Source organism: Chironomus tepperi, unplaced genomic scaffold, assembly GCF_022539635.2.
Source record: "Chironomus tepperi strain 1889 unplaced genomic scaffold, CSIRO-AGI_Ctep_v1 contig_58, whole genome shotgun sequence".
Lineage (NCBI taxonomy): Eukaryota > Metazoa > Arthropoda > Insecta > Diptera > Chironomidae > Chironomus > Chironomus tepperi.
In genome coordinates, this window is record NW_027226180.1 from 1,143,479 (window position 1) to 1,170,197 (window position 26,719).

Below are 26,719 nucleotides of genomic sequence, written 5' to 3' on the forward strand. Positions count from 1 at the left end.
GGTCATTGTCGGTCGCAGGGTCGGTCGTTATCAGTTGTTTCGTTTGCCTTAGGTCGTCTTTAACCTCTTTTGTCTCTTCGGTCTTTAGTAAACCCTACCAGATACCTTGCTATAATCCTGATCTATAAGATTTAGCGATCCATACACAGAGTTAAAAGAGAGTAAGCAATAAAAAATCTCAATTTCTCTCAATACCAATACACTCTCACAGCATTCTCTCTCTCTCTCTCTGTTATCAATCGCACATGCACGAAGTAAAAATAAATAAATATCAACAAACTATTCGTACGTAAAGCGACATTCAAAGCGTAAGAGACCTTCGGCACCGAAAGATTAAATAATTTTTTTTTGGAAATAATGTTAAGTCGAATTAATATTAAATTGACATCAGCAAGTACTGCAGTCATACAGAGAGGATTGCATTTAAATAAGGCATCAGTCATTCAGACTAAAATTGATCAAAATTCAACAGAATTTCAGGTAAAATTTTGGATGTTCTGTACTTTGAATCTGATAATTTCTTAATCTCATAAAGACTTGTGTGAAGTTAGCACTAAATTTCTGTCAATTTTAGGAAAATTTTGCAAATTTACAAATTTTAGTCAACGAATTAAAGGAAATAACTCGAAATGTCCTTACACCAGATCCAGTTGCTGCAAAGCGTGACTTATCTCGAAATAAATTATTAGCTCGTGACCGAGTCAATCGTCTTTTAGATCCAGGCACAGCATTTCTTGAGCTGTCACAGCTGGCTGCTTATAATCTTTATGGCAAAGAGGACATCAAAAGTGGCGGAATGGTTACTGGAATTGGAAAAGTTTGTGGACAAATGACGTTGATTACTGCAAATGATGCTACAGTCAAGGGTGGCTCGATGTATCCAATTACTGTTAAGAAGCACCTTAGGGCACAAGAAATTGCTCAAGAGAATCGGCTGCCGTGCATTTATCTTGTTGATTCTGGTAAGTCTCCTACCCGCCCCGGGGTAATCCTATCTGCCCAGGGTAATCCTATCTGCCCCAGGGTAATCCTATCTGCCCTGGGGAAATCTTCTCTAAACTTCCCTTGCTCCCTTACCCGCCCCGGGGCAACCATTGACCCCAACAACCTCCAATAATCCCAAATCAATCTCCAATTACAGGTGGCGCAAATCTACCCCGACAAGCTGAATTTTTCGTTGACGGCGGCCGAGTCTTTTACAATCAGGCAGTCATGTCATCAATGGGAATACCCCAAGTTGCTGTCGTAATGGGTAGTTGCACTGCTGGCGGTGCCTACGTCCCAACAATGTCTGATGAGAATATAATTGTGAGGAATCAAGGCACACTGTTCCTTGGCGGTCCACCATTAGTAAAAGCAGCACTAGGTGAGGTTGTGACAGCTGAGGAACTTGGCGGTGCTGATTTACATTGTAGGGTTAGTGGATGTTCTGATCATTATGCCTTAAATGATGAGCATGCGCTGTTTATGGCTAGAAAGGTTATGGAAAATTTAAATTTAAGGACAACAAACAGCTACAATGACAATTTGAGGTTAGATTATGAGATATCAAGGCATGGACAGGATGTGAACTTTTCAGACATTGAGGAACCGCTTTATGATCCACAGGAACTGTACGGAATTGTCAATGCACAATTGACAAAGAATTTTGATGTCCGTGAAGTCATTGCGAGGATCGTCGACGGTTCCAAATTCCAGGAATTTAAGAAGTTCTACGGCGAAACTTTAGTTTGTGGATTTGCGAAGCTTTATGGCAATACAGTCGGTATAGTCGGCAATAATGGCGTCCTGTTCAGTGAGTCAGCACTTAAAGGTTCACATTTCATCCAGCTGTGCTCACAACGTGGAATTCCATTGCTGTTCCTGCAAAATATCACTGGATTTATGGTCGGCAAGGAAGCTGAATCACAAGGAATTGCCAAAAATGGCGCAAAAATGGTCAATGCCGTTGCTACAGCTCGTGTACCTAAATTAACACTAATCATTGGTGGCTCGTATGGTGCTGGAAATTATGGAATGTGTGGACGTGCTTATGGACCGCGGTTCCTTTACATGTGGCCTAATTCAAGGATTGCTGTGATGGGCGGTGCACAAGCAGCTGGAGTTCTGGCACAAATCACTGAGGATCAATACAAAAGGGCAGGCAAGGAATGGACACAAGAAATTGCTGATAAGATAAAGGCACCATTAATGAAGCAATTTGATGAGGAAAGTTCAGCTTATTATAGCACTGCTAGGTTGTGGGATGATGGAATTATTGATCCAGTTGATTCAAGGAAAGTGCTTGGAATGTCATTGGCTGCTGCATTGAATGCTCCAATAGAAGTGACAAAACATGGAGTTTTTAGAATGTAAATTAGGGAAATTAGGGGAATTTTGAGGGGGGATGGAAGGGATGGAGAATGAAAGAGGTGGGGGAGGGGAGAGAGAGGAGAGAGGGGTTTAACATCTTAATCCAGCTTCTTTGCTGGGAAACTGGAGGAGGTCCAAAGAGGATGGGGTCTAGGAAGGGAAGGGTAAGATGAGGTAGGGGAAAGGGGGTGTCAAGGTTGAGAGGGGATGTCTAGGTATGGAAGAGGGCATTAAGGTGTGATGGAGATGTTGAGATTCTGCATTCTGCATTTAGAGGGTAATAGTAGGGGTTTTAGGGGTCAAACTAATTTTTATGAATAATTTCCCAATTCAGCAATATGTAAAAAATGTAAAAAAAATGTAAAAAAATGTAAAAATATGTAAAAAAAATGTAAAAAAGCTGTAAAAAATTCCAAAAAACAATAAAATTTGATTTAATTTTCGACCAACATTAAAACTTCTTTATTCATAAAAATATATTTTTAAAAAAAAAACTCATTTTTAAAATTCTCACAAAAATTAACATTTTTTTTGACATAATTTTCTACAGTTTTTTCTCATCTAACACACTTTATAATTTAATTTTTAAGTTGTTCTATTTCGTTTTAAATTTAAAACATATTTGAATTATCAGAAAATTAATATAGAAATTAATGATATAAATTATTGTTAATTAATTAATTCCTAATTAATTGGCATGATTTAATACTGAAAGATTTTTCAAATTTTTTAATACTTTAATTTTGGATTTTTTTGAAGAAATTTTTTTGATTGATTTACTAATTATATTTTTGCAATATTTATTTCTTTCAAATATTAAATCCCAAAAGGCACACGGTTTTGAATGTCGGTGCCCATAGGTCGGTATGATTCTAGAATTAACTTAGATTAAGCATAAAATGACCCAAGCTAGTGTCATGTTGACCTGGAGGAACCGTTTCCACTCCGTATGCCTTCCAGAAATGTAAAATGCCGTGCATTACAATTTAACTTATTTTTTTTTTAACATTGGACAATTTTTTAGCATATTCAATGTAATTTAGAGTTGACAAAGACTTCATTTTGGAGTCCGGCTATTTGGAGTTATGTCAACTCTGGTATAATTTTATCATCCTTACATGACACAATTGATCCGAGTTGGCAGAATTTTAAGAGTTTGGAACTCAAAAAATCCAAAAAGACATCTTCATTGGTGTTCAGACTTCAATGGAGGTTTCCAGGGTTGTTTAAAACAGAATCTAAGGTGTTTCCAAATTGGAGGCTTGCCAACTCTACTTATGATTGTATATTATCAAATTTTATATCAGAAATTTAGTGCATTTTATATTTAATCTTTATTTTTTGCGTATATTGTATATAAATGAATGTGGGGGTTGGGGATGGTAGGCTTGGTTGTCAAAAATAGACAGTGGATTTTTATGTGAATATGTCATCTTAAAGTGAGATAAAAAATCATAAAACAACTAATTGACATTAACTATTTCGATATTATTTCATTAAAATATTTCATTAAAATCTCGAAAAAAAAATCAAAAATATTTTTAGTCACCCTGTAGTTAATTATTTGCATCATATTTGACAGCAAGACATTTAGAATAGTAGAAATCTATTTAATATACATATTAACTAATATAAATTAACTCAAAAAAGTCTTTAATGCGAGCATAAGAATATTTATTGTTCATTCATCAATTCAGAGTTGGAAGGACTTAACTGGAGTGTCCTTAACTGGAGACTTCTAGACTTTCGAGACTATTTTGAGGTCTGACTTCAATTCACCGGACTCCAGTGGATTCCTTTGGATTCCTATACCGACTTAAGGAGTCCAGTGAAGTCCAGAGATGTCCATAGAAAACCTGTGGAGTCCAGTAGACTTGAATCAGACTTCAAATGGACTCTAATGTCCAACTGCAGTAGAATCCAGCCAAATCTATGGGTAGGTTGAGGAAGCAAACATCTACCGGGAAACCGGGTCCCCAGTTCTGCTCAGGATTATTGGTCAAGTAAGGTAAATTGAACTAAAAACCGATTAATTACATCACAAAAGTAAGACAAGTAAGACAGTCAAATAGAAGGACATAAAGCGCATTTTACTGATTTATATCCATTAAAATTGGACATAAAGTCTTAAAGTCTAAACAGCTTTACCACAACAAAAGCAGTTAAATGAAAAGTGCTTGTTCTGCTTTGGTGTCTCATTAGCCTCAATTGTAATTTGTTCATTATGCTCGATTGTTGGCAGTTCCGTTGCTGAAATCTCATCCGTAGCTTTTTCAAAAAGTTTTTCAATTTCAGGTTTTGTAAAATTTTCGGATATAAATGGCATAAAGAGCTCATTCGGAAATGCATCATACCATTTCATGCTGCTGAATGCCGTGTCCCCAAAGTCATCGCGATGTGCCAGGAAGTTCTTGAGCGTTTCCTCGTCATCATCAAGCAGATCCTGCAGATAATCCCATACCATTAATATTGATTCAATGGACACACCCATTGACTTGTATAGAAGTGTCTTGTTGCTTTGGAATGTCTGCATAATCAGTTCCTTTATCTCATCCTTGTCCAGGATCCGTTCGTGGACTTCAATCATAAAATTAAATGTCTTTTCATCACCTTCGATGATTGTTTCATGAAATATTGTAAAATGTGAACTATTTGTGGTCAATAGAAGTGATTTTAGTTCCTCCTTTTCGAGTTGCTGCTCGGCAAACTCCCAAAGGGTACGGAAACTTTTTGGCGGTGTCTTTTTGTCTTCTTCGAGCATTCCACGAAGTCGCTTGATGAGGAGGACTTTTTGTTCGTCTTTTGTGAGGTACTGCTTGAGCTTCTTGAGGTACTCCTGTGGAAATGGAATTGGAATTGAGGATTAGAGTTGAGCTTTGTAGCTTTATGGACTTGAAAGTTTGATTACGTAAAATTACGTACGTAAAAGTTTGGTTACGTAAGTTTACGTACGTAAAATTTTGTTTAAGTAAGTCTACGTACGTAAAAATTTAGTTACGTAAGTTATTCTACGTACGTAAAAGTTGGTTACGTAAGTGATTCTACGTACGTGATTCTACGTCCTTCAAGTTACATAATAAATTTTACGTACGTAAACTTACGTAGTCAAACTTTTACGTACGTAAACTTACGTAGTCAAACTTTTACGTACGTAAATTTACGTAGACATTTTACGTACGTAAACTTACGTATAATCTTTTACGTACGTAAACTTACGTAGAATATTTTACGTGCGTAAACTTACGTAACCAAAATTTCACTTAAATCCACAAAACCATCAAAATCCCTTACCTGCAATGCCTCATCATCCGTTGTCCTCGAAAAATGATACAAGAAATTCTTCCCATCATCATCACAATTAGTCAAGAACAGCTTAATCTGCTCAGAATTCAAACTTTTTTCAGCAATGTCCGAAACCTCAACAAAGAACTTCTTCGTCTTGTTCCTGGCAAACAGCTCCAAAGCATTCTTCGTCAATATGTCAATTTTCTCATCGGCAGTCAAAAATTCATCAGCAAATTGCCAAAAATTAGGAAAAACATTCTTAAAGACTGAGCATGAAGACCTAACAAGTGTCGTCTTAAGGATGGATATCAAGTCCTGCCGGTCATGAAAGACTTCCTTTGCCAAATGCCAAACACGCTCAGTGAACGTAAAATCAATTTCGCCGTCTTCCTTATCGATGGTCTTAAACAGGAAGCTATATCCATCCAGGCTTATCACACCCCACATTTCCCTCAAAATTTTGTTGTCGTCGCTGTAAAGTTCCGTCAAAAATTTAATCAAAAAGAAGCATCGATGACGTGCCAATCGCCATAAAAGACTACGGAAGTACTGGGGTGGCTTAAAGGAACTGAGATATGTGTAGCAACTCTCATCGAACCTTTCCTCCAATTCCGTCTCATTCATCTCAATGTAATTGTCCAAAAATCTGTGGATTGTCTTGTAGCATCGATTTGAGTCACGTAAAATGTTCAGGAACAGCTTCGACCGAAGTTCCGCTTCCTCACTATTTCCATTCATGTTCGCATTCAGCACATTGTCAATGATGTATTGAGCCACAAAAAAGTCAGCAAATGTCTTGTGGACAAACTTGAGCTTGCCACGTTCCAATTTGTACATAATGCCGCATGTAAAGATTTTTTTGTGAGTGTTACCGACCCGTGGCATCATGATGTGCAGTGCCTTAACAATCTCTTCACATTCGTTCTTCTTTTTACGACAAAAGACTTCTTTTAATGCATATTTTTGATGGAGTTCCATTATGTTGAGACGGGAATTGGATGCAAGTGGACCGAGGATGCGTGACACAAAGGATTGATAGATCGAGAAGAGATTGTTGGATAGGAATGATGGGCCGTTGTCTGGAATGAATGGGAATTAGTGAATTTTTGATTATTTTCAACTTGACTTGAAAGTTGTCAAGTTGACTTTTAAAGAGTCAAGTTGACTTGATTTAACTCAAGTTAATTGAAGTCATTTTAACTTAAATAGGCTCAAGTTGACTTGAATAGACCCAAATTGACTCAAATATACTCAAGTTGACTTAAGTGGACTCAAGTTGACTTCAGTGGACTCAAGTTGACTTCAGTGGACTCAAGTTGACTCAAATTGAACTCAAGTTGACTTAAAGTGAACTCAAGTTGACTTAAATTAAACTCAAGTTGACTTAAATTGAACTCAAGTTGACTAAAATTGAACTCAAGTTGACTTAAATGAACTCAAGTTGACTTAAATGGACTCAAGTTGACTAAAAGTGGACTCAAGTGGACTGAAAAGAAATCAAGTTGACTTAAATTGACTCAAGTTTACTTAAGGTGAACTCAAGTTGACTTAAAGTGGACTCAAGTTGACTTTCATGGACTCAAATTGATTTTTATGGACTCAAGTTGACTTAAAGTGGACTCAAGTTGACTTAAAATGGACACAAGTTGACTAAAAGTGACTTCAAAGTGACTTACCAGCAAGTGAATTCTCATAAACCTCAGCAATCATCCTCACCATCAATGGTATATCACATGGAAAATTGTCTTCCTTATTATGCAGCTGCAAGAAGCTCTCAAGTTCCTTAATCTTACTCTCAACATCTTCCTTCTCATTAATTCCTTTAGAATTAAGGAAATTTTCAAAAAATTCCCTCCGATTTTCATCATCAAACGGAACCAACTTAAATGACTTTGTATGAAATGCAAGTTCAAGTTTGTTGGCATGCTGCGGCCACGTGGCAATCCACAGCTGATTCTGTGACAGTTCCTTAAGTCTAACAGCAAAGTCAAGTATTTCCTGATAAAATACATTCATTTCCAGCAAGACAATCACGCGACCTTCAATGAAAAATTCCTCAAATATTTTCTGCTCATAATCCAGCAGTTGCAGGACATCCTGACTAATAAATGCCGACAATTTTTGTTGATTCCATTCGACAGACTTGCATGTCCTGTACACATCAGCATGATGCTTATGATCAATAAAGACAATCCATTTATCCACAAATTTCTCTTTAAGTCTTGTCGCAATGCTCTTAAATGTTGCTGTCTTGCCTGCCTTAGGCTCATCAGCCAACAGAATCACTTTAATGCTCTCCGTCTCAGCAATCTCATCAAATGTCTTAATTGGCTTGTCATACTCATCAACATACTCATTACGTTCCTGATCCCATCGATTACAACGTGCTGTACTGTCAATGAACTTCCTACGGACATAATATTTTGTGTCATTTTCAATTCTGTTGGATATGCTCAGTTGACTCTTAGTGATTAATAAATTTAATGGCAGTTCCTTTAGCGACTGCGAATTTTCAGGCAAAAATTCCTTCAATTTCATTTCAATTCCTTGAAAATTGACTGTCATGTCACTAAGTAGCTGCTGTGATGGCTGTGTCAAGTCATTCCATGTGTATTTTGAGTCACGCAGGTCGAATGTCTTGGACAAAACTTCACGATTGATTGTGTTGGAATTGACGTCAATTATGAATGCAACCTTATAAGGAATGAACTTCTTGGCTATATTTTTCAGCAACTTCATGCTTCTGCCTTCACAATTAATCACAACCGTCAATACCAGACGTCCATCAAAGTCCTCTAATGCCTTCATAAGTGCCTTTAAGTGCTGCAATAGCTTATCATCAATCTTATCATGTGTCATGTACACAAAAAGTCGTTGATTGTGGAACATTTGGTCTGATTTGTGGGATTGTAAGGATGATGAGGAACCGATGTGAAATGACTCAATTTTGTGACGCTGGAAGACAGCCTGAATGGTCATTAATGGACAATTTGACAAGTAAATGATGCTCTTATCCTTAATATTGGCATTAACTTTAAGTGATTCCATTTTTAATTTATATTTTGAGTCTCTTAATGACTGTACGACATCAAGTCTGGCATTAAGCTTGTAAATTTCATTTTTCATTGCCAGATCCTCAATGTGCGGTGTCTTTAAGTCATGGACAATGCGACGTTCATAAAATGTAAAAAGTTGCTTAAATTTTTCATGACAAAATTTACGTTTTTCCTCATTTTGGAAGTAAAGTGCTAAAATGTGCGGTATACGTGCAATTAGTTCCGCATGCTGCTCATTCTCATTATATTCGTAGACATTTTCAATCACAAATTCACACATTCGTTGTATGGCACACGATTTTGACACTTCCGTGAATTCATTTTTACGGTCCTCGTCGTTGGCAAAGTATGGCTTTGAGTCATTGTCGTAGATGACTTGTAAGGCATAGTGGAGTGCCTTATGTGCTAATGTTGCGAGTACTTCACATTCCTTTTTTGAATCGAGGAGATTTTTGGCACCGATGAATAAGTATCCTTTGTTGCGATACAGTGAACCTGTGAATGGACATAAATTGGGGATTAATAGACTAGAACTGGCATTGAGAGAGACTCAGAGAGACTCAGAGAGACTCAGAGAGACTCAAACAGACTCAAACAGACTCAGAGAGACTCAGAGAGACTCAGAGAGACTCAGAGAGACTCAGAGAGACTCAGAGAGACTCAGCGAGACTCAGAGAGACTCAGAGAGACTCAGAGAGACTCAGAGATACTCAGAGAGACTCAGAGAGACTCAGAGAGACTCAGAGAGACTCAGAGAGACTCAGAGAGACTCAGAGAGACTCAGAGAGACTCAGAGAGTCAACCTGACTTACCAGAATTATAATCACTAGCTTCCGGATGTAAATGCTGAACAGACAGCCGACTAAAGTCAAAAATCATCTTTATTGGATATGCCACAACAATATTTAAAATTGGTCGTATTGATTCAATTTGATGTAATAAATTATAACATCGAAGGATGTGCTGAACTTTCTTCTTCTTTTCCTCATATGATGTGCTACATCCAACATAAGATTTGGACATTAATGTGATCAAGTTCCGTCCACTTAAGTGTTTTGGATTTTGTGGCTGTTGTGTGTCATCAATAATCGTGTCAAGCTTCTCATGGAAGCCTACATAAATGCCTTTTTTGATTAAATCTTCGTAAGTCCATGAGTTGGACTCGGAACTCCTCAATGCAGTCATTGCTGCTGACTGATTTTGTGTATTATAAAAATGAAATACATTTGGATAATTGTGTAATATTTTCTCATATTCCTGAGTTTCATTCTTGCTGACCATCAAGTGAAATGCCTCAATTGTGCTGACAAACTTCTTCACTTCCTTTGGAACTGCTTCCCATCGTTCCTCAAGCTCATTTTTAAATGATTTTGGATATCGTGCGTCAAATTTTAAAAGAATTAAAAATGCTTCAAATTTCTTATTTTTCCATGCCAGACTTGCTGCTGTCTCGCCATGAACTTCATGATTCTTATCGACACCGATCTTGACCAGCAGGCTGACGACTCCGTTGTTGCCGCTCAGTGCTGCCAACATAAGCAATGTTAGTCCATTTTTGTTCTTTAAATGCAGCAAGTTGTAGTCACATTTACACAATTCATCATTCCAAAATTCAAATTTAAACTTCAGCAGTGCCACAAATGCATCCATAGTCGGCAACCTTGCTGCTATCTCCAATGGACGTTCACCATTCTCATTCGTCCTTTTAAGATCAAAATTAAACAGCTGCAAGAATCTCACACTTAGTGTCTTATTACTTTCAACAGCATAATCAATAAGTCGCTTCCCATTATAGCATGTGGACGTGTCAATTCGCGTATCCAACAATTTACCATCAAATATACCAAAATTTTGAGCATTTAAATTGAGCAAAAATGATGAAAAATTAAAATTATTTTCAAATGAGGTAGATTGGAACTGATTATCAGCTAAATTATGACTTGATTGTCCTAATGTCTTAAATTCAGACTCGTGTAGCTGCTTATAGTATATAAATGATTTTGTATCGCATGTTCTACCCTCGATGGACACGACCATCAACTTTTTTGCACGATAACAATCAGATATTTCCTTTAATTCATCGTCTGTTAATTGACGGACGTCTGTGTCATCCTCACATTCAGCTACAATTACAAATGCACATTTTGCATGATGGAAGTGACTATGAAATTTTGATGATGTTATATAAAGTAGAAATTCATCAACTGATGGACAATTTTTGACTTTAAGTACTTCAAATGCTGTTTTTTGGAGTTCCTCGGTTGTGAGCGGTGCTGAACATTCCAGCTCTTTGAGTGTCTTCTGGGCGATTTTTGTAAACATTTTTGGTGATTTTTTTTCTTCAAATTTTTGCTGTGAAGACTCACTTTAGGGACATTGTTTAGTGTCTGAAAGCAAAAATAGAACATTCTTAATTATTCATGATAGACAGCTAGAGGATAGACGTCCTCAGGCCGTCCCAACTTCCACGTGTAACAGGGTATACACATTTTGTGATTTTTTTGGTATTTTTTGTAAATTATTCCAAATATTCTAAGATTGTGATTTTAATTGGCAAGCGATAGCCAGCGATAGAGCTTCAGGAGCTGACTGAGAGAAGCAATGGATCAAACTTAATCTGTACGGCCAGCGAAGTAAGTAAGTAAGTATTCTAAGCTTTAATGACTTTAATCAAGTCAATAATAGACCCAGATACACAATGTAGAAGCTTCTGCATAAAGCAGGTCAGCAAGACATCAATAAGGTGATGAAAATGAGGCTGTACTGCTGTATAGGACATATACGATGAAAAAAAAAAATGCCAGAGAAAAATGTCAATGCTAGGACAGAATTACAAGTTTGTGACACCGTAATTGAGTGAAATCTGCAAGTTTAACGGCTTCCAGGAGCTTCCAGGAGAAAAAAGGCTACTTAATGCAAACTTAACCCAGAATAGTGATGAAAGAATGTAAGCGGACAGAGAATTTGGGCAATCTAGGTGACAGACCTTAAGATACAGAGAGCATGAATACAAATGAGCATGTTAACAGTATAGTGAGTATTCTCAGAATATGCTCTTTGTCGGTCAAGGAGAGTCAGCAACAGAATCAATTAAAAATCCTTTATATAAAGCCTAAACTTCACATAAGTCAGTGAGTTTTGATAATTGGTAAATATTCTCTCATCATGCGATGCTGCATGTTAATCATCAATTCTAATTTCATAATATTATGAGCGGGAAATAAGAAGAAGGATCTTAGATTCATGATTAAGGCACACATCTCATGATTTTTGTGGACATTTTCTCCCATTGATGCTCAATCTCATTAAATTAAATTTTTGTATTTTCTCTGCTCATTTTGTGATTGACTGTTGACTCAACTGAACTTAAGTGCGCATCTTGTGCTGAATTTCTTATCAACTTGTTGGACATCCTACACTAAATATCTTTCAAAATACGCTCAAAATTGTAAAAATTCTTAAAATTTATTAAAAGTAAAGTGAAAAAAGGAACAAAAAATCACCAAAAATGGCCAAAATTCTCATGTAAGTACGCAATTAAAATTGATAACAAATTTCACATTAAATTCATTATCAGCAGTCAATGTTAAGGCACAAGTGTGAATATATTATAAAAACAAACTTATATGCTTGTGCCAGACCAATGATAGCTGATTATAGACTTAAATATGTGAATATAAAGCAGATGATCTGTTCGGTGAGGTTGACAGTGACACTGAGTGTCAACTGGATGTTACTGTAGATCACATAGTGTTCTGGGATATGTACTGGAATATTCAGTAGAGCACATAGTGTACATGAATTTACGTACGTAAATTTAACAATTTTCTTCTTTTTCTCAGGCTGCTGATTTGTGCTGTTGGACTTAATTTGAGACTGTCAACATCAACCAACATTGAGTGTGAATATAAAAATTTTTTTTTTGAAATTCTAAAAAGAGTATACTGCTGCTCAATCATTAAGGATCCAATCATAACAACACAAGAGGAAGCGACAGTTACTTCAATTTCCGGTTATAATATTGAAGAATCAGATGCTGATGTTGATGGCTTTATTGTTCAGTTCAAAACCATAAATTATTTTCCACGAGGTTTAGAGACTTATTTTAATAATCTTATAGCGATTGTAATCTACAAATGTAATTTAATGGAAGTCCATCAGGAAGACTTGAAGCCATTTTCTAATTTAGTTGAGCTTCGTATCCAAACCAATTCAATTGAAGTTCTCGAAGAAGGTCTTTTTGATTTTAATCCTGATTTAGAATTTATTGCTCTTGATAGTAACAAAATTGTCCACATCGAACCCAACATTTTTGATCATTTAACTAAATTAAGTTCTCTTTACTTACAATCAAATTCTTGCATTACCAAATATGCTCAAAATTCAACATCCGATGTCAAAGACTTTATCAAGTCAGTAAAAGTTCAGTGCATTAATTCAGAATTTTCCTCATTTAAGGAACAACTTGAAAGTCTTGATAATGATTCAAAAACTTTAAATTTCGAAAAATTCACCGAAAAATTGTTAAATTTTGAAAAAACTTTTAAATCCTCAAAATTTTCCAATTTTCGTCCATTAAACTCCAAATTTGATGCTCTTAAGAACCTCAAAATTGAGAATTTTATATCTAATTTGATATCCAATGTAAATACAAAAGTGAGCAATTTGTCTGACTTAGTGACAGATGTCCATAATAATGTTAATGACATAAAGTCGTGTAAGACTAGCTTTGATGGATTCGATTCCGTCCTTAATGACCTTAAATCTGGCCAAACTAGCATCAAAAGGTCAATTAATAACGAATGCAGTAAATATTTAATTAATCAAGTCCTGTCAGGTCAAAATAATCTTAAATCCTCTGTAGATACCTTAAGCACATCCTTAAATCTTGTCAAAAATGACATCAGCAGGTCCATGGTATCCCTTGAATCGTCAGTTTGTACTCAGCAATCTCTAATTGAGGTTAAGGACATCCAGAAGATTATTTCTGATTCTGTTAGTGACATTTATGAAAATTCAGTCAGGAACGAAATAGAATTTGGTAACTTCCAATACTATTTCAATGTCTCGATTGATAATCTTCATAAATCAATCCAAAAAAGTGTGATTGATCCACTTAAGAAGTCCAAATTTGAGGGTAATATCCTAAAAAAGACGTCCGACTTAGATAAAAAATTAAGTAATATGACTGATTTACTGATTAGCTTAGATGGATTCGGATCAGCCCTTAATGCCCTTGAATCTGGTCAAAATGGCATCAAAGGGTCCATTAATAATGTCTGTACCAAAGCTTCCATTGATCAGGTTCAGTCAGATCAAACCTATCTCAAATACTCTGTCGGTTACATAAGTTCATTCTTAATTCTTGTCAAAAATGAATTCAACACTTCCATTAAATCCCTAGAATCTTCAGTTTGCACTAAACAATCTATTATTGAGGTTAAGGACATCCAAAAGATTATTTCTGATTCTGTTATTAAAACTGAAGTTGAGTTTGGTAACTTCCAAAACCATTTTAATGCCTCAATTGATAATCTTCAAATATCCTTACAACAAGGGTTGACTGACCTTAAGACATCCACTCACCTAGAACTGGCAACCCTCGAAGAATCCACTGATGCTCTTATATCACTTACCAGTAAAGGTTTAAGTGACATGAAGTCATCTCTTCATAATTTTAAGAAAGCCACAGATCAGAGACTTTCCAGCATCGATACATCTATTGATGATCTTAAGACATCAACAAGAGAGGAACTGACTAGCTTTAATGACTCCATTAGCAGCAGTCTTAAGTCCTCTCATGACCAACTCAAATCCACTCAAGACGACATGAAAAGCTCAATAAAAGACATCGAAGCAGCCCTCAGCGACCTTAAAACATCACAAAATGATCACAAATTAATCATTAATAAGATCAAAGATTCACAAAATGACGTCAAGATTCAAACGAACAGCATGAAGGTCCAGATGAGTGAATATATTGAGGACAAGCTTAAATCTTTTGGTGAAAAGATTGATGGACAACTTAGTGACTTTAAGGTGGAAATGAGGAAGGAACTGACCAACACACAACAGAAGATTACAACGACAATAGAGTCATTGCTGGAACAGAAGCTTGAGAAGATTTTAACGGACAAATTGACGGAAATATTTAATGAAAAATTTACAAATGTTATTGGATTTAATTAGTAGGAGTTTGATGCCCAAAATGAACAAAATTCACATTTTTTTGTAATTTTTAAATATTATTTTTAAGAATTTAAATAAAATTATTGTTAAAATAATTTCAAACAAGTATGAAGCTTTAATGGGAATGAATTTTCATATCAGACATAGCCTAATGCAGCTTTTGGATACCCTACAATCTAAATTTGTCAAGTTGTAACCCAAAATTCATGGGTTTGAGTCTAGTCGTATCCAATTTTGTAGATTTTCTGATATTTTGTTGCTTTGACTCCTTAATGGACGAGATTAAGGCAAGATTGGACTTCTGGGAAACATTAGATTGAGGAATTGATCAGAAACTTGATGTGTAATGTGATAATACGCCAATAGCCGACCGACCCGAGAGTCTAAACTACATTAAATCTCACAAAATTACTGAATCTAAGCACAAAAAACAATCCGGAAGTTCATTGAACAAGCCAATGCCCTAGTTTACGTACATTTTCGCATAAAATGCATCGAAATAAAGAAAATGAGGATAAAATAGTCTCAACTCAAGGTCATTTGTCGACGTATGGCTGTATATTCTACGTATCGCATCGTAAACTTTTCCTTGAGTCAGTCGTGCATGGAAAAAATTATTTGAGGAAAATATGGAAAGATTTGTGGATTTTTGAACAGAAAATTCATTAAAAATTGCCAAAATTTTCAATCTGTGCCTGATTTGGACATTAAACCTTAATTGATGTCACCAAAAAAAATCACAAAATTTTTACAAAAAATTCTTCATACTCAAAATGGTTTTTTTCAATTTTTTCACTTTTATTCAACATTTTTTAACTAAACTTGATAATATCCAGCATTAATTCAACCTTTATGTCCATTTACACGTATTTAATCCACATAATGTCTCTAAACTCCTTAAATATACACAAAATAATTGAAATTTTCAATTTCAATAGAAAAACTGAGAAAATTTTTTCTTTTTGCATTAAATGCGCAAGTGTAAAGTCTGGCGAGACAATTGTACAATTGTATTGGTGATGCACGTGCTTCTTATACTCAACATGTGCTTATTTGTTTAATAATAAAATAAAAATTTTCGATGTTTTTCTCTCTCGCATATGATTTGTGTTTGTACTTGCGTGGTTAAAGGAAATGATTGAAAAAATCATGACTTGATCTACAGGTTGCTGTAAAATGTAGAAACTATCTTGATGTGGTACTGACATCGCTGACTCTAGCGTCCTTCTCAACACATCCAATTACAGGAGTTTTTTGGTATTCCTCGTGATCTATTGGCATGAACAAAGTCTGCAGTTTTTACTTGGGTATCTCCAGACCTTCTGTATACATGTCCTGACCATCTCAAGCAATTATCACGTAGAACGAAAGGAAGCTATCGATAGAGACAATATTGCATTTGGTATTGGCAATTGACAGCTGAAAGCCGGTGATAGAACCAGCTATAAGCATTATCTGAGGGATATCATGGACTACAGTTGATTTGTATGGCCCTCGAGACTAGTGTGCCGCTTATAAACGTTGGAAATGTCATTAATCATCTGCCATGTACCAAGGTGTACCGCAAAAAATGAAAAATTGTCCAGCAAGTCACATCCCATCCAAAATACAGCAAATTACCGTCCTACATGATAACATGTTAGTAATATCAAATGTTATACTGAAAAATTCATCTAAAATAACTTTTATTGAAATATTTTCAAGCTACAAAGGCATTTTTTAAAGTCACAATTTTAAATCCCAGTGATGCTTCCGATCCATGTCCTGTACGACGACAATCTCGTATAAACATTCTAAAAATATAAAGAAAATTACTATAAATTCCTAAAATTCATCAAACCTTCTCCTTACCGGTCTTGTTGTTCCACATGCTTCACTTGATGACGCAATTCCAATCAACTGTAGACCAGCAACCAACGGTGATCCTCTATCATTTGCACACAGACCAGTTCCATCATTATTTCTTGTACAAACCATATCTCTTGTAATTCGACTTCCAAGAATGCCTACACATTCCTCATTTGTCATTGTTTCCGTTAGTAGAATTTGCATGTTGTCACTGACTGCTGCGGTTGATGCACGGGATCCCCATCCGGATAGCTGGAATTGGGAAAATTTGGGAAAATTAGGATAAAGACAGTTAGGGATGGTTTCTAGGGTGACTTAGGGCAATTATTGGATGTTGATTCGGGAGTAGGGTAGCCTATGCTGTTCTAGTAGCTGGTTTAGGTGTGAAAAGGTCGGAATATAATGTCTTCTGGTTGTTATGGCTCTGAAGTGGAACTGACTCAAATCCATTGCCGCTCCAACCTGAGATCCACCATTTCCTGACCTTTTTACGTCCTATGCCTTTCCAGATCATCAGCCATGACTCCGAGATAACTAAATATACTCACAACAGATGTAGCTGGCGAGTCCCATCTTGTAGCTTCAAAGAATATTGGCATTATGAATGTTGAAAATGAAATAGATCCAACGCCTCCTAATCTTATCAGTCCGATATCATTGATCATTGATGAAAGTATGAAACCAGGATGTGGAACTATTTCTGCGCTGTTTTTTGGGACATAAAGTAATAGAAGGTAGTCAAAAAATATTGGAAAATCCTTAAAAAATTACAAAATAAATCACAGTTGAGGCACTGACGTCAGTTATTGGGTACAGTCAAGGGTGAGGAATTGATAAAAGTGTGATGGATCAGTTTCTTATCCTTGATATAGTCAGGATGAGCAAAATGGTTCAAAACAGCCTGAAAACGTCGACCGACCCATATCCCAGCCTCAGTCCATGCCACCAAGCCTCACAAACCTACCTTCTTCTCGTAACCGATCCCGACACAGATGACTGACTAAGCTGAACAATTCCCATCGCAACATCAAAGCTATTATCAGCACGTCCTTGTAATATACTTGCACATGTCACGACCCATCGATCACTTATTAATGCACCACCACCAACATGAAAATCTGTTCCTGTATTTCGGACAGAGACTGAAAATGGTGCTTGACGACGAACAGCATCACGGCCACCGATGATTCTTGCATCAGGATTTGCTGTTGAGGATGAAAATTTAGAAAATTTTAAGGAATTTGGTGATTAAAAAGTAATAATTACGAGCTGCAAGAACAAAGGTCACAAGTAAAGTAATATAAGCTGCTGTTTTGATCATTTTTTGAATCAGGACTGATAAGTTTTTTAAAAAAATATTTGATTTTAAACCTGTTCCTTATCATATCTTAGGGAAAATATTGAAGATTTTCTGATAATTTTAAGAATTGGGCAAATTAAATGGAATTAATATTCAGCAGTGTATTTTAGCTGAATGAGATGGAGCTGCTATTATATTGAGGGAGGTAGGGGGTCCATTTGTGGGAAGGCCATCGGAGATTGGAACATGAGTGTATAGGTCCATGACATGGGTTTCCACGGGTAAGAGGACCATGGATATGTGCTTATGAATGGAAATGTCATAGGAAGGTTCCTTAGATGGAGGTCCGGGTTCCTTAGATGAATGGTTACCCAAGAGTGAGGGTTCTATGGATGGTAGTTCCGATTACCTTCTTAATACGCCTCTGGTCTCAGATCAGCTCAATGCCCAACTAATAATTTCAAATCAAGTCCCAATACCAAAATCCCCACGGTGCGAACATTAAAATTCTCACAAAATCATTCAATACAGTAACAAAATTTCCACACGTGAATGAATAAAAGCAGCATATTGATAATCAAGCATTTGCCGGTTCCGACATAACACATTCATAATATATATCAGCAAACACTTACACAGTCTTGTTAATCAGCGATGCTTGACATTTAAAAAGCAACTAAAAATTGTTATAAAAATTTAGTCGTTGTGTGTTGATCAAGCAGTTAACAGTGGAACTAAAGCTTTTCAAAAATGACAAAGTATACGCTGACATATTTTGATGTTGAAGCTCTTGGCGAGCCAATTCGCATGCTATTGAGCTATGGAAATCTTGAATTTACTGACAATCGCATTGATTACGAGAAGGACTGGGCTAAATTTAAGTCAGGTGTGTAGAAGTTCCATATTTTTTTCTTTATCACTATTAAGTGGTGTGACTGATATGAGCGATAAAAGATATGTGCTGGAATTGAGAATTGTGAACACTTGTTGACGTCTTAATAAATTTTGTACATATTCAGCATGATAATGTACGTTTTTGGGAGGAGAGATATAAGAGGTTGTCGTGAATTTCACAATTGTCTAATCATGCTTATAAGTTTGGAATTATGTCAGGTTCTGATAATTCATAATTTATAGGCAGTTGTTAAGGGATGTTGAGTTATAATGTAGACTTCAAATTCTGAGCAACTTTGACTCTGTTCTGTTCCTTTTCACGGACCTTTCCCGGGAAAAAAATGGATTTTTAATGCCATTTCCTCTTAATTTCTACTCATGACCCTACTCTGATCAACCCTAGATCTAGCTTGATCTTCCTTATTTCTTCTTGATTTACCCTTGAACCTCCATTAATTCCCCGTTGATTCTCAATTGGTCCTCCTTGATCCTCCTTTGATCACCCTTTATTTCCTCTTGTTATCCACTTGATCCTTTCTGATGTCTTTTTGATCCCAGATTGATCCTTAATTCATATTCTCTTGATCCCTTTTTGATTATTAGCTAAAGCTGTTGCCCCACTACCTTCTAAAAAATAGCATAATAAGCAAACAACTCCTGATATAAAACGTAATAAAATTCAGATCTCAACATCCCGTCCCCTAAAGCCCCCCATTCCTCAAATTCCTCACCTCCCAACCAAATTCCTTCCATAATAACCTCACAACCCCCCATATCATGCCTCAATATCAATCAACTAATTGAAATTATCTCTTTTCAAAAAATCATCTCAAAAAACTCACAATTAATTAATTAACACAAATATTTTTTCTTTTGAATTAATTTATATAGAAATGCCAATGGGTCAAGTTCCAATTCTTGAAGCTGATGGCAAAGTTATGTATCAATCATTGGCCATTAGTCGTTATCTTGCACGTTTAGTTGGACTTTATGGTGCTAATCCATTGGAAGACTATGAAATTGATAATGCTGTTGATAACATTAATGACTTCCGTGCTAGTAAGTATGAAGAGGATTTGAATTTGAGGGAATGTGGGACGAGGTCAGAGGGTGGGTTTTTGACCTGTTTGGGGTATCCTAGTCTGCCCAGGGAATCCATACTCCATCCTTTCCTAGGTACCCTTGGATTAAAAGAGTAGTAAGGTATGGTAGGGTCGGGTAGGCTGAGAGTGCATATCCGGAGATTCTGGACATATACGGACGATTAGGACGAGTGGGTGGACATTTATGTGCTCATCAAGAATCCTCCAACATCCATTATTGCCTCTACATAAAAATCCAATCCCAAAAAAATCTCAATCAATTCCATTTCATGGACTTCCATAAAAGACTTGAGATAATAGAGAACCACTTGACTCTATTCAATTATCATTCATTATTTCCACTCAGCGTGCATGTTTATGCGCTGGATTTAAACAAATAAAAAAATCCAATTTTTTGTGATTTTTTTGTTTGTCTAGTCATCTTATTGAAGTAATCAGCATGACAGCTGATGGATTGAAATGAATATAATGCAGTGATTTGGGTGCGGAATGGGCTTTTCATCGTGAAATAATAGATAGATGCAATTTAGTGATGTTATGGATTGAATTGTGTGCATTGTTGATTGTAATGGGTGGAATGATGTTGGGAAGGTCAGCAATTGACATCAACTGACCTTCTTCATTCATAGATATACTTCTGGGCAGTGACATAGCTTGTGCAGGTTCCTTGAGCCCCTGTGCTTAACCTGACTATGAGCTTAACCTGACTTTGTGCTTAACCTGGCTATGTGCTAGGCTTGGTCATGTACTTGACCTGGTTTTGCGCTTGACCGGGCTTTGTGGTTGATCTGGCTATGTCCTTGGCATATTATCTCATTTTTCCGAATGACCAAGCAATCGTGACACCTATTTGATGCCAGATTCGGGTATATACCACCCCAGAGTCATGCCAGCTTGATGCCGGACTTAGAATCCATTACCTAACCTGTTGATATTCAAATCTGCTACCAACTTATCTAGATCCATAAAATCACATATTAATACATATTATCTTCCATTTAGAACTCGCTGGTGCCCAATATGAAGCAAATGCAGTCGCAAAAGAGGAAAAATTCAAGCTTCTTAAATCCGAAACAATTCCTTACTTCCTTGAAAAACTTGATGCAATTGCAGCTGAAAATGACGGACATTTTGCACTTAAGAAGTTTACATGGGCTGATGTATACTTTACTGGATTGTCAAACTATTTGAGCTTTATGGCACAAGAGGACATTACAGCAAACTATCCAAATTTGAAGAAAGTTATTGACAATACTGTTGCTACACCTGGAATTAAGGAATGGGTTGAAAAGCGACCAACACCTAAAATTTAAATTACTTATTTTGTTGTTGTTTGACTTAAGTTTGGCATTTTAATTGGAAATAAACATGTTTGGATGAGAATTTTAAAGGGTTTTTAATTATTTTTAATTGTAGACATTGAGCCCGAAAGACACATCAGGTTATGAAGAGTATGGTAACTGCAGGATGGCATGACTCGACTTTGGCGTTGTACCTAGTCAAATAAGGTTTCTCCGAGTCTCAATTTCGACGAATTTTCAAGATTGAGACCAAAACTGAGACTGAGATAGAGCACGGAACCAGTAACTAGACCAGATTTTATGATTCTTGAGAACAAGACTCAGATCAAGACTTCCCATTCCCAGTCTCGAGACCAGCTGAGTCCAAGATCTCGAGAAATTCTCTAAGAGTCCCAGTCCTGGTCTCGGTCTCGAGAACCCTAAGATTATAATTCCAAACCAGAGTTATTCGAGTCTAAGGAACCTAATATTCGCCTTTGTAAAGCCTTGTGTCCTTGGACGATGTCGACTCAAAAATGCTAAATTCAAACTATAATTTCAATTAAATTTCTCTGTCAAAATACAATTGATTTTATTGTGAAACTATCAAAAATCTATCAATCTAGAAAAAAAGCTTAAATTTCAATATTTTATCATGAAGTCTACAGCAGAGGTGGGCAACCTTTTGCTACATTCTTGGCACATATCTACTCAAAACTAAAATTTATGTCACACTGTACCAAAAAAGTTATACGGAGATCCAGTATGTGAAGTGGGACACCGAATGTCATGATGCACAGAATGCCGTTGTACTCATTATGATAAAACATACAGAGTGTTGAGGCAAACAAGGTGTCAAAGCTGGCAAGGTGTCGAAGCAGACAGGGTGTCGAGAATGGCAGGGTGTCAAGGCTGGCAGGGTGTCGAGACAGACAGAGGGTCGAGGCAGACAATTTATTATATCACTTAGGTTGTTAAGACACATATGTAGGTTATCGTGACACATAGGTTGTGTAGCGAACGGATGTTACACAAGCATGGTACACATCTTGCTATGATACACAATATGTGTCGTAGCGCCCAAGTTACCCACCACTGATCTATAGAAATAGAAATTAATTGACACTTGATCTTCAAAAATTTACTTTAGATTATTTTGCTTATTTCAAATATTTGTATGTATATTTACAGCATTTTGCAAAGCATACAGTTGTATTGTCATGCTTATCAATACCCAACACTGTATACTAATCACTACATATGTGCCACAACACATTCTTAGATCTATGCATACTTCTAAATTCTATATACTAGATAATTATGATTGTCTTAGTAAATGTTTACATGCTTGCCGGTTATCACTTGACAAAAATACACAATACTAAGTTGTATGTATAGAATGATGAGAATCAGCCGACTTCAAGTGCAGTGTAAATGGAAATGATATAAAAACAAGTGAAATATCTTTAAAATCTTTCAGTAGTTCACAGCCTTTCAATCTAAATCATCAAAAATAATGAGCAGCTATAAAGTCTATTATTTCAATTATCGTGCTAGGGCTGAAGCAATTCGCTTCCTATTAAGCTACGGCGGGATCCAATTTGAAGACATCAGATTTGAGGAAGATGAATGGCCAAAATTCAAGTCAAGTAAGTCAAATTCGAACATTCTGGATCTAATTTTACTTAATTTAATTCATTTTTACAGCAATGCCATTCGGTAAAGTTCCAGTTCTTGAGATTGATGGCGAAAGATATTCACATACAATTGCCATTTGTAGCTACTTGGGTGAAAAGTTCAATCTAGCTGGATCAAATGAGATTGAAAAGTTGCAAATTCAAACAGCAGCATTGTTTATTTATGACTTGATTGGAAGTAAGTATAATGGGTTGGGAGGTGGTTGTGGGGATTTCAGGTATGGAGTTGGATTGAGTGTGATTTTTGGGTCAATATTTGGATTCAGAGCAGTTGATATTTGTTGATAATTGCCGTGATACACAGTGTGTCGATACAAGCAGTTAGTTGAGGTAGACAGGGTATCATGGCATACAAGGTGACCAGTGTTGTCTAAACTGTTGTATGTTATGACAAATCTTGGTGGTAAGCCTCGGCCGAAATCAGACATGGTATGCTGTTCATGTCATTTAACATTATGCCGCAGCACACAGTTTGGACAACATTGACATATGCCAAGCTTTAGACAGTTTTCTAGATCATGTGCCGCAGCCCATAGCTTTTACATCACTGACTAACTAGACAAAAGCAAAGACAGACTTCCGAGAAGCTTAATTCAGCTGAAATTCAAATTATCTTCACGAAATCGAGCTTATCTGATTATTTTTTTTATCTAGTCAACAATATTGACTCAACATAACATTTCCATATTGGCTTATCATCTTTCAAGTCTTAAAGCCATATATCAGCTTTTTTGGAAGTTTTTCAATTTTTGACTCATAAAATCGATTTTGCTGATAAGCAAAAAAGGGGAAGTATTGATGTAATCTTATTATGGATTAGTCAGTGGAGTAGTAGAGGAGGATAGTAGTAGGGGAGGAGGTGCATCCCATGTATACGACCCAGATACCCAGGAATTAGCCTAATATTTAGCGCTACATCCTTTAGACCTGAAGTTTATTGTGTGATCCAAATCTCTTGCAAGCTATGCACATTGTAAGAACACTTGTACGTCATAAGACCTGATGTACCCTGCAATGTGCCCAGTTACAGTTTGTGACTGAAATTTCTGTTTTCCAAACTTAACTAATCACATCTTTTCACTCCCACAGTCGCTGAAGATGTCACATTTACCTACAAGGACTCATTAGGTGAAGAAAATCACCAAAAGGAACTCGACAAGCTTTTAACTGAAACAATTCCAAAATATTTAACCATCTTCGAGGAAACTGTGGCTAAAAATAATGGATATTTTGTCAATGGCAAGCTTACCTGGGCTGATGTCTACTTTGCATCAGTTTCTGACTATTTCCAAGGATTATTCGATTGGGTTGGAATTAAACGTGATGGAAATGTTGTTGATAATTATGAAAATTTGAAGAATTTGAGGGATAAGGTGTTTGAGGTTGAAGGAATCAAGAGCTGGATTGCCAAAAGACCAGAAACAATTGCATAAATTGTGAATTTTTATTGTTAATAAAATATGAAAATTAAAATAAAGTTTGTGCCATTTATAGAGCATTTAATTCCAAAATTTCAGGATTTGCCTTTAATATGCAGCATCTTGTGACTTCTTGTTACTTATTATACTGAATATTTCCACCATTTCCGCCATTTTCATCTCTATACTTGACATACAATGAATACAACGTCAAGAAGATGTAAATTCCAACAATGACTGCAAAAACTTCAACAAAGAAATAGCAATGGCACGGTCCGTCTACGACAAGCACGAAGATTAAAACAGATGCATGTGTAATCAGGAAAATTATAACAAATACAATCACTGGAAGGACAAGTTTATGTGATTTCTACAAAAAAAATAGAATTAGAATTGATATATTAGTTTAGAAGACGTTGCTTGATATTTTAAAGAGCTTGAGGTCAACTTGGATCTTGCATGGAACTCTAACAGGTAAAGATCGCGCTTTCAGGTATCGTTGTGGTCTTTATGTATCAAGAACATATGCTCTTTGCCTGTTAGGGCAAAAAATGCAAGCTCTACTTCAAGCTCCAATATTTTATTTACCTTTACGATTCCGCGTAGAAGAAGAAAGTAAGCTACAAAAATACAGCAATAGGATACGAGAGTAATCAAGAGTAAATTGACGAATGCTGTAAAAATAAAATTTATTAGAAAAATGATCGTAATAAGTGAAAGTTGTGGAAGTGGAGTGTTGATTTTAGGCCATTTTTGCAATTAGCAGTCAACTGCGACCGGTCGCCGCCAGTCTCAAGTGTCGATGTTCGCCGAGGATTCACATTTAACATTAATAACTCGTGATTACCTTCTTTTATGTCATCGCATTCAATCAATCCCATTTTGTCGGTGTATTTTTTGACGAATGTGTCAACAAGTTTCATGAAATCATCGCATGGCATTGATGGAAAATATATTAGTTCCCAAATGACGACTGGGATCAGGACAATGCACGAAATCATTCCGAACCTAAGAAATAAAAAAATTTAACATTTTATTGCAAAAATTAGAGTCAAAAGGCCAAAAAAACATCATAATTTCAACTATATTGTGACCGGCAGAGTTGTCACCTATCGATTTGCTATAAAAGGCAAAAATCTATCACAGACATTGCCTATGGAAAGGCAAAAAAAATTTGCCTACTTGTAGGCTTACCTAGCCAAAGGCAAAATCTAGACAAAGGCACTGCCTAGCCAAAGGCAATAGTTTTTGCCTTTGCCTAGGCGCTGCCTATAATAGGCATGTCTGTGGCTAGGCAAACCTAGCATAGATTTGAGTAGGTGCGTAATTTTTTCTCATTTTTACAAAAAACACTAGGCACCTACCTAAATCTACGCTAGGTTTGCCTAGCCACAGGCATGCCTATTATAGGCAGCGCCTAGGCAAAGGCAAAAACTATTGCCTTTGGCTAGGCAGTGCCTTTGTCTTGATTTTGCCTTTGGCTAGGTAAGCCTACAAGTAGGCAAATTTGTTTGCCTTTCCATAGGTAATGCCTAGACAAAGTCAAAAGCTACCATGATACAGCTAGGCACCTATCCACAGGCACCTATCTGACAACTCTGGTGACCGGCATAAGAAATAGACCTGTCATACGATAATATCACTTTAATGAAGCAAGAGTGAAGGCGTGGAAATGAAAAAGTCACTATGAATTTAAATTCTATCTCATTGAAGTGAGAATTGCTGCTATTCTGATGATCTGGGGCAGGGGCGTAACCGGAAAATGCTGTTAGGAAGTGGGAGTAGGAAGAGTTTCCGATCAATTTTTTTGTTTTAAATCAACAATTTTTTTCAAAGTATGACTATGAATGGCAAATGCCCTCAATGCCCTCCCCCTACCTGGCTAATCCCCTAGTGGCTTTTATGTGTCATTTCCATTCAATTTCTATAACCATGCAGCATTTCGATTTCCAATCCTCAACAAGACTTACCATGCCAAGAACTTTCCACCAGCTTCCAAATCAAAACACAAAAATTTATTTAAAGTCCACATTCCTTTAATCTCAGCTTGACTATATTGTCGACAACTTTTATTAATAAATGTTTATTCTGACAAGATCTAAAGCTTACTAAATTGAAGAATGTTTTTCATCTAATTTATTCATAATTCTGAAAAAAAGATTCTAAGCTCGTGTTGCTTATTTCGCATTATTTACTGTGTAAACATACTTGAGTCTAGGACAGTGGTATGTCATGCTATGTGATGTGATGTGGGGCATCTGGAACTCTATATCATTACAACATGGACGTATTCAGGG

The 26,719-nt window shown here is 36.3% G+C and overlaps 6 protein-coding genes across 7 annotated transcripts; 3 read left to right on the forward strand and 3 right to left on the reverse strand.

Moving 5' to 3' along the window:
- The first annotated feature begins 300 nt into the window (after positions 1-300).
- Positions 301-2,809, forward strand: LOC139100084 (probable methylcrotonoyl-CoA carboxylase beta chain, mitochondrial). The gene is made up of 3 exons (XM_070652677.1): positions 301-480; positions 575-962; positions 1,142-2,809. The coding sequence occupies exons 1-3, from the start codon at positions 358-360 to the stop codon at positions 2,353-2,355; spliced, it is 1,725 nt and encodes a 574-aa protein (XP_070508778.1). The 5' UTR covers positions 301-357; the 3' UTR covers positions 2,356-2,809.
- A 141-nt stretch (positions 2,810-2,950) lies between these two features.
- LOC139100338 (uncharacterized) lies at positions 2,951-15,805 on the reverse strand. 2 transcript variants are annotated; one of them, XM_070652959.1, is made up of 5 exons: positions 15,731-15,805; positions 9,506-11,080; positions 7,314-9,188; positions 5,644-6,716; positions 2,951-5,188 (listed from the first exon to the last, which is right to left on the reverse strand). In XM_070652959.1, exons 2-5 carry the CDS (start codon positions 11,013-11,015, stop codon positions 4,487-4,489), a joined length of 5,160 nt encoding a protein of 1,719 aa, XP_070509060.1. In that variant the 5' UTR covers positions 11,016-11,080; positions 15,731-15,805; the 3' UTR covers positions 2,951-4,486. The 2 variants fall into 2 exon arrangements, with proteins under 2 accessions (XP_070509060.1, XP_070509059.1); XM_070652958.1 differs by having other exon boundaries at positions 15,651-15,784.
- Positions 12,036-14,977, forward strand: LOC139100224 (putative leucine-rich repeat-containing protein DDB_G0290503). Its single transcript, XM_070652831.1, has 2 exons — positions 12,036-12,218; positions 12,536-14,977. The coding sequence occupies exons 1-2, from the start codon at positions 12,202-12,204 to the stop codon at positions 14,880-14,882; spliced, it is 2,364 nt and encodes a 787-aa protein (XP_070508932.1). The 5' UTR covers positions 12,036-12,201; the 3' UTR covers positions 14,883-14,977.
- A 745-nt stretch (positions 15,806-16,550) lies between the features above and the next one.
- LOC139100121 (chymotrypsin-2-like) lies at positions 16,551-18,056 on the reverse strand. Its single transcript, XM_070652723.1, has 5 exons — positions 17,997-18,056; positions 17,695-17,935; positions 17,279-17,435; positions 16,734-16,982; positions 16,551-16,675 (listed from the first exon to the last, which is right to left on the reverse strand). Exons 1-5 carry the CDS (start codon positions 18,049-18,051, stop codon positions 16,616-16,618), a joined length of 762 nt encoding a protein of 253 aa, XP_070508824.1. The 5' UTR covers positions 18,052-18,056; the 3' UTR covers positions 16,551-16,615.
- A 649-nt stretch (positions 18,057-18,705) lies between these two features.
- On the forward strand, positions 18,706-24,495 carry LOC139100389 (uncharacterized). Its single transcript, XM_070653005.1, has 6 exons — positions 18,706-18,916; positions 19,816-19,983; positions 21,030-21,334; positions 22,791-22,956; positions 23,015-23,182; positions 24,094-24,495. Exons 1-6 carry the CDS (start codon positions 18,781-18,783, stop codon positions 24,435-24,437), a joined length of 1,287 nt encoding a protein of 428 aa, XP_070509106.1. The 5' UTR covers positions 18,706-18,780; the 3' UTR covers positions 24,438-24,495.
- LOC139100123 (uncharacterized) lies at positions 24,430-26,550 on the reverse strand. Its single transcript, XM_070652725.1, has 4 exons — positions 26,393-26,550; positions 25,270-25,430; positions 25,011-25,096; positions 24,430-24,792 (listed from the first exon to the last, which is right to left on the reverse strand). The coding sequence occupies exons 1-4, from the start codon at positions 26,452-26,454 to the stop codon at positions 24,559-24,561; spliced, it is 543 nt and encodes a 180-aa protein (XP_070508826.1). The 5' UTR covers positions 26,455-26,550; the 3' UTR covers positions 24,430-24,558.
- Positions 26,551-26,719: the final 169 nt, after the last annotated feature.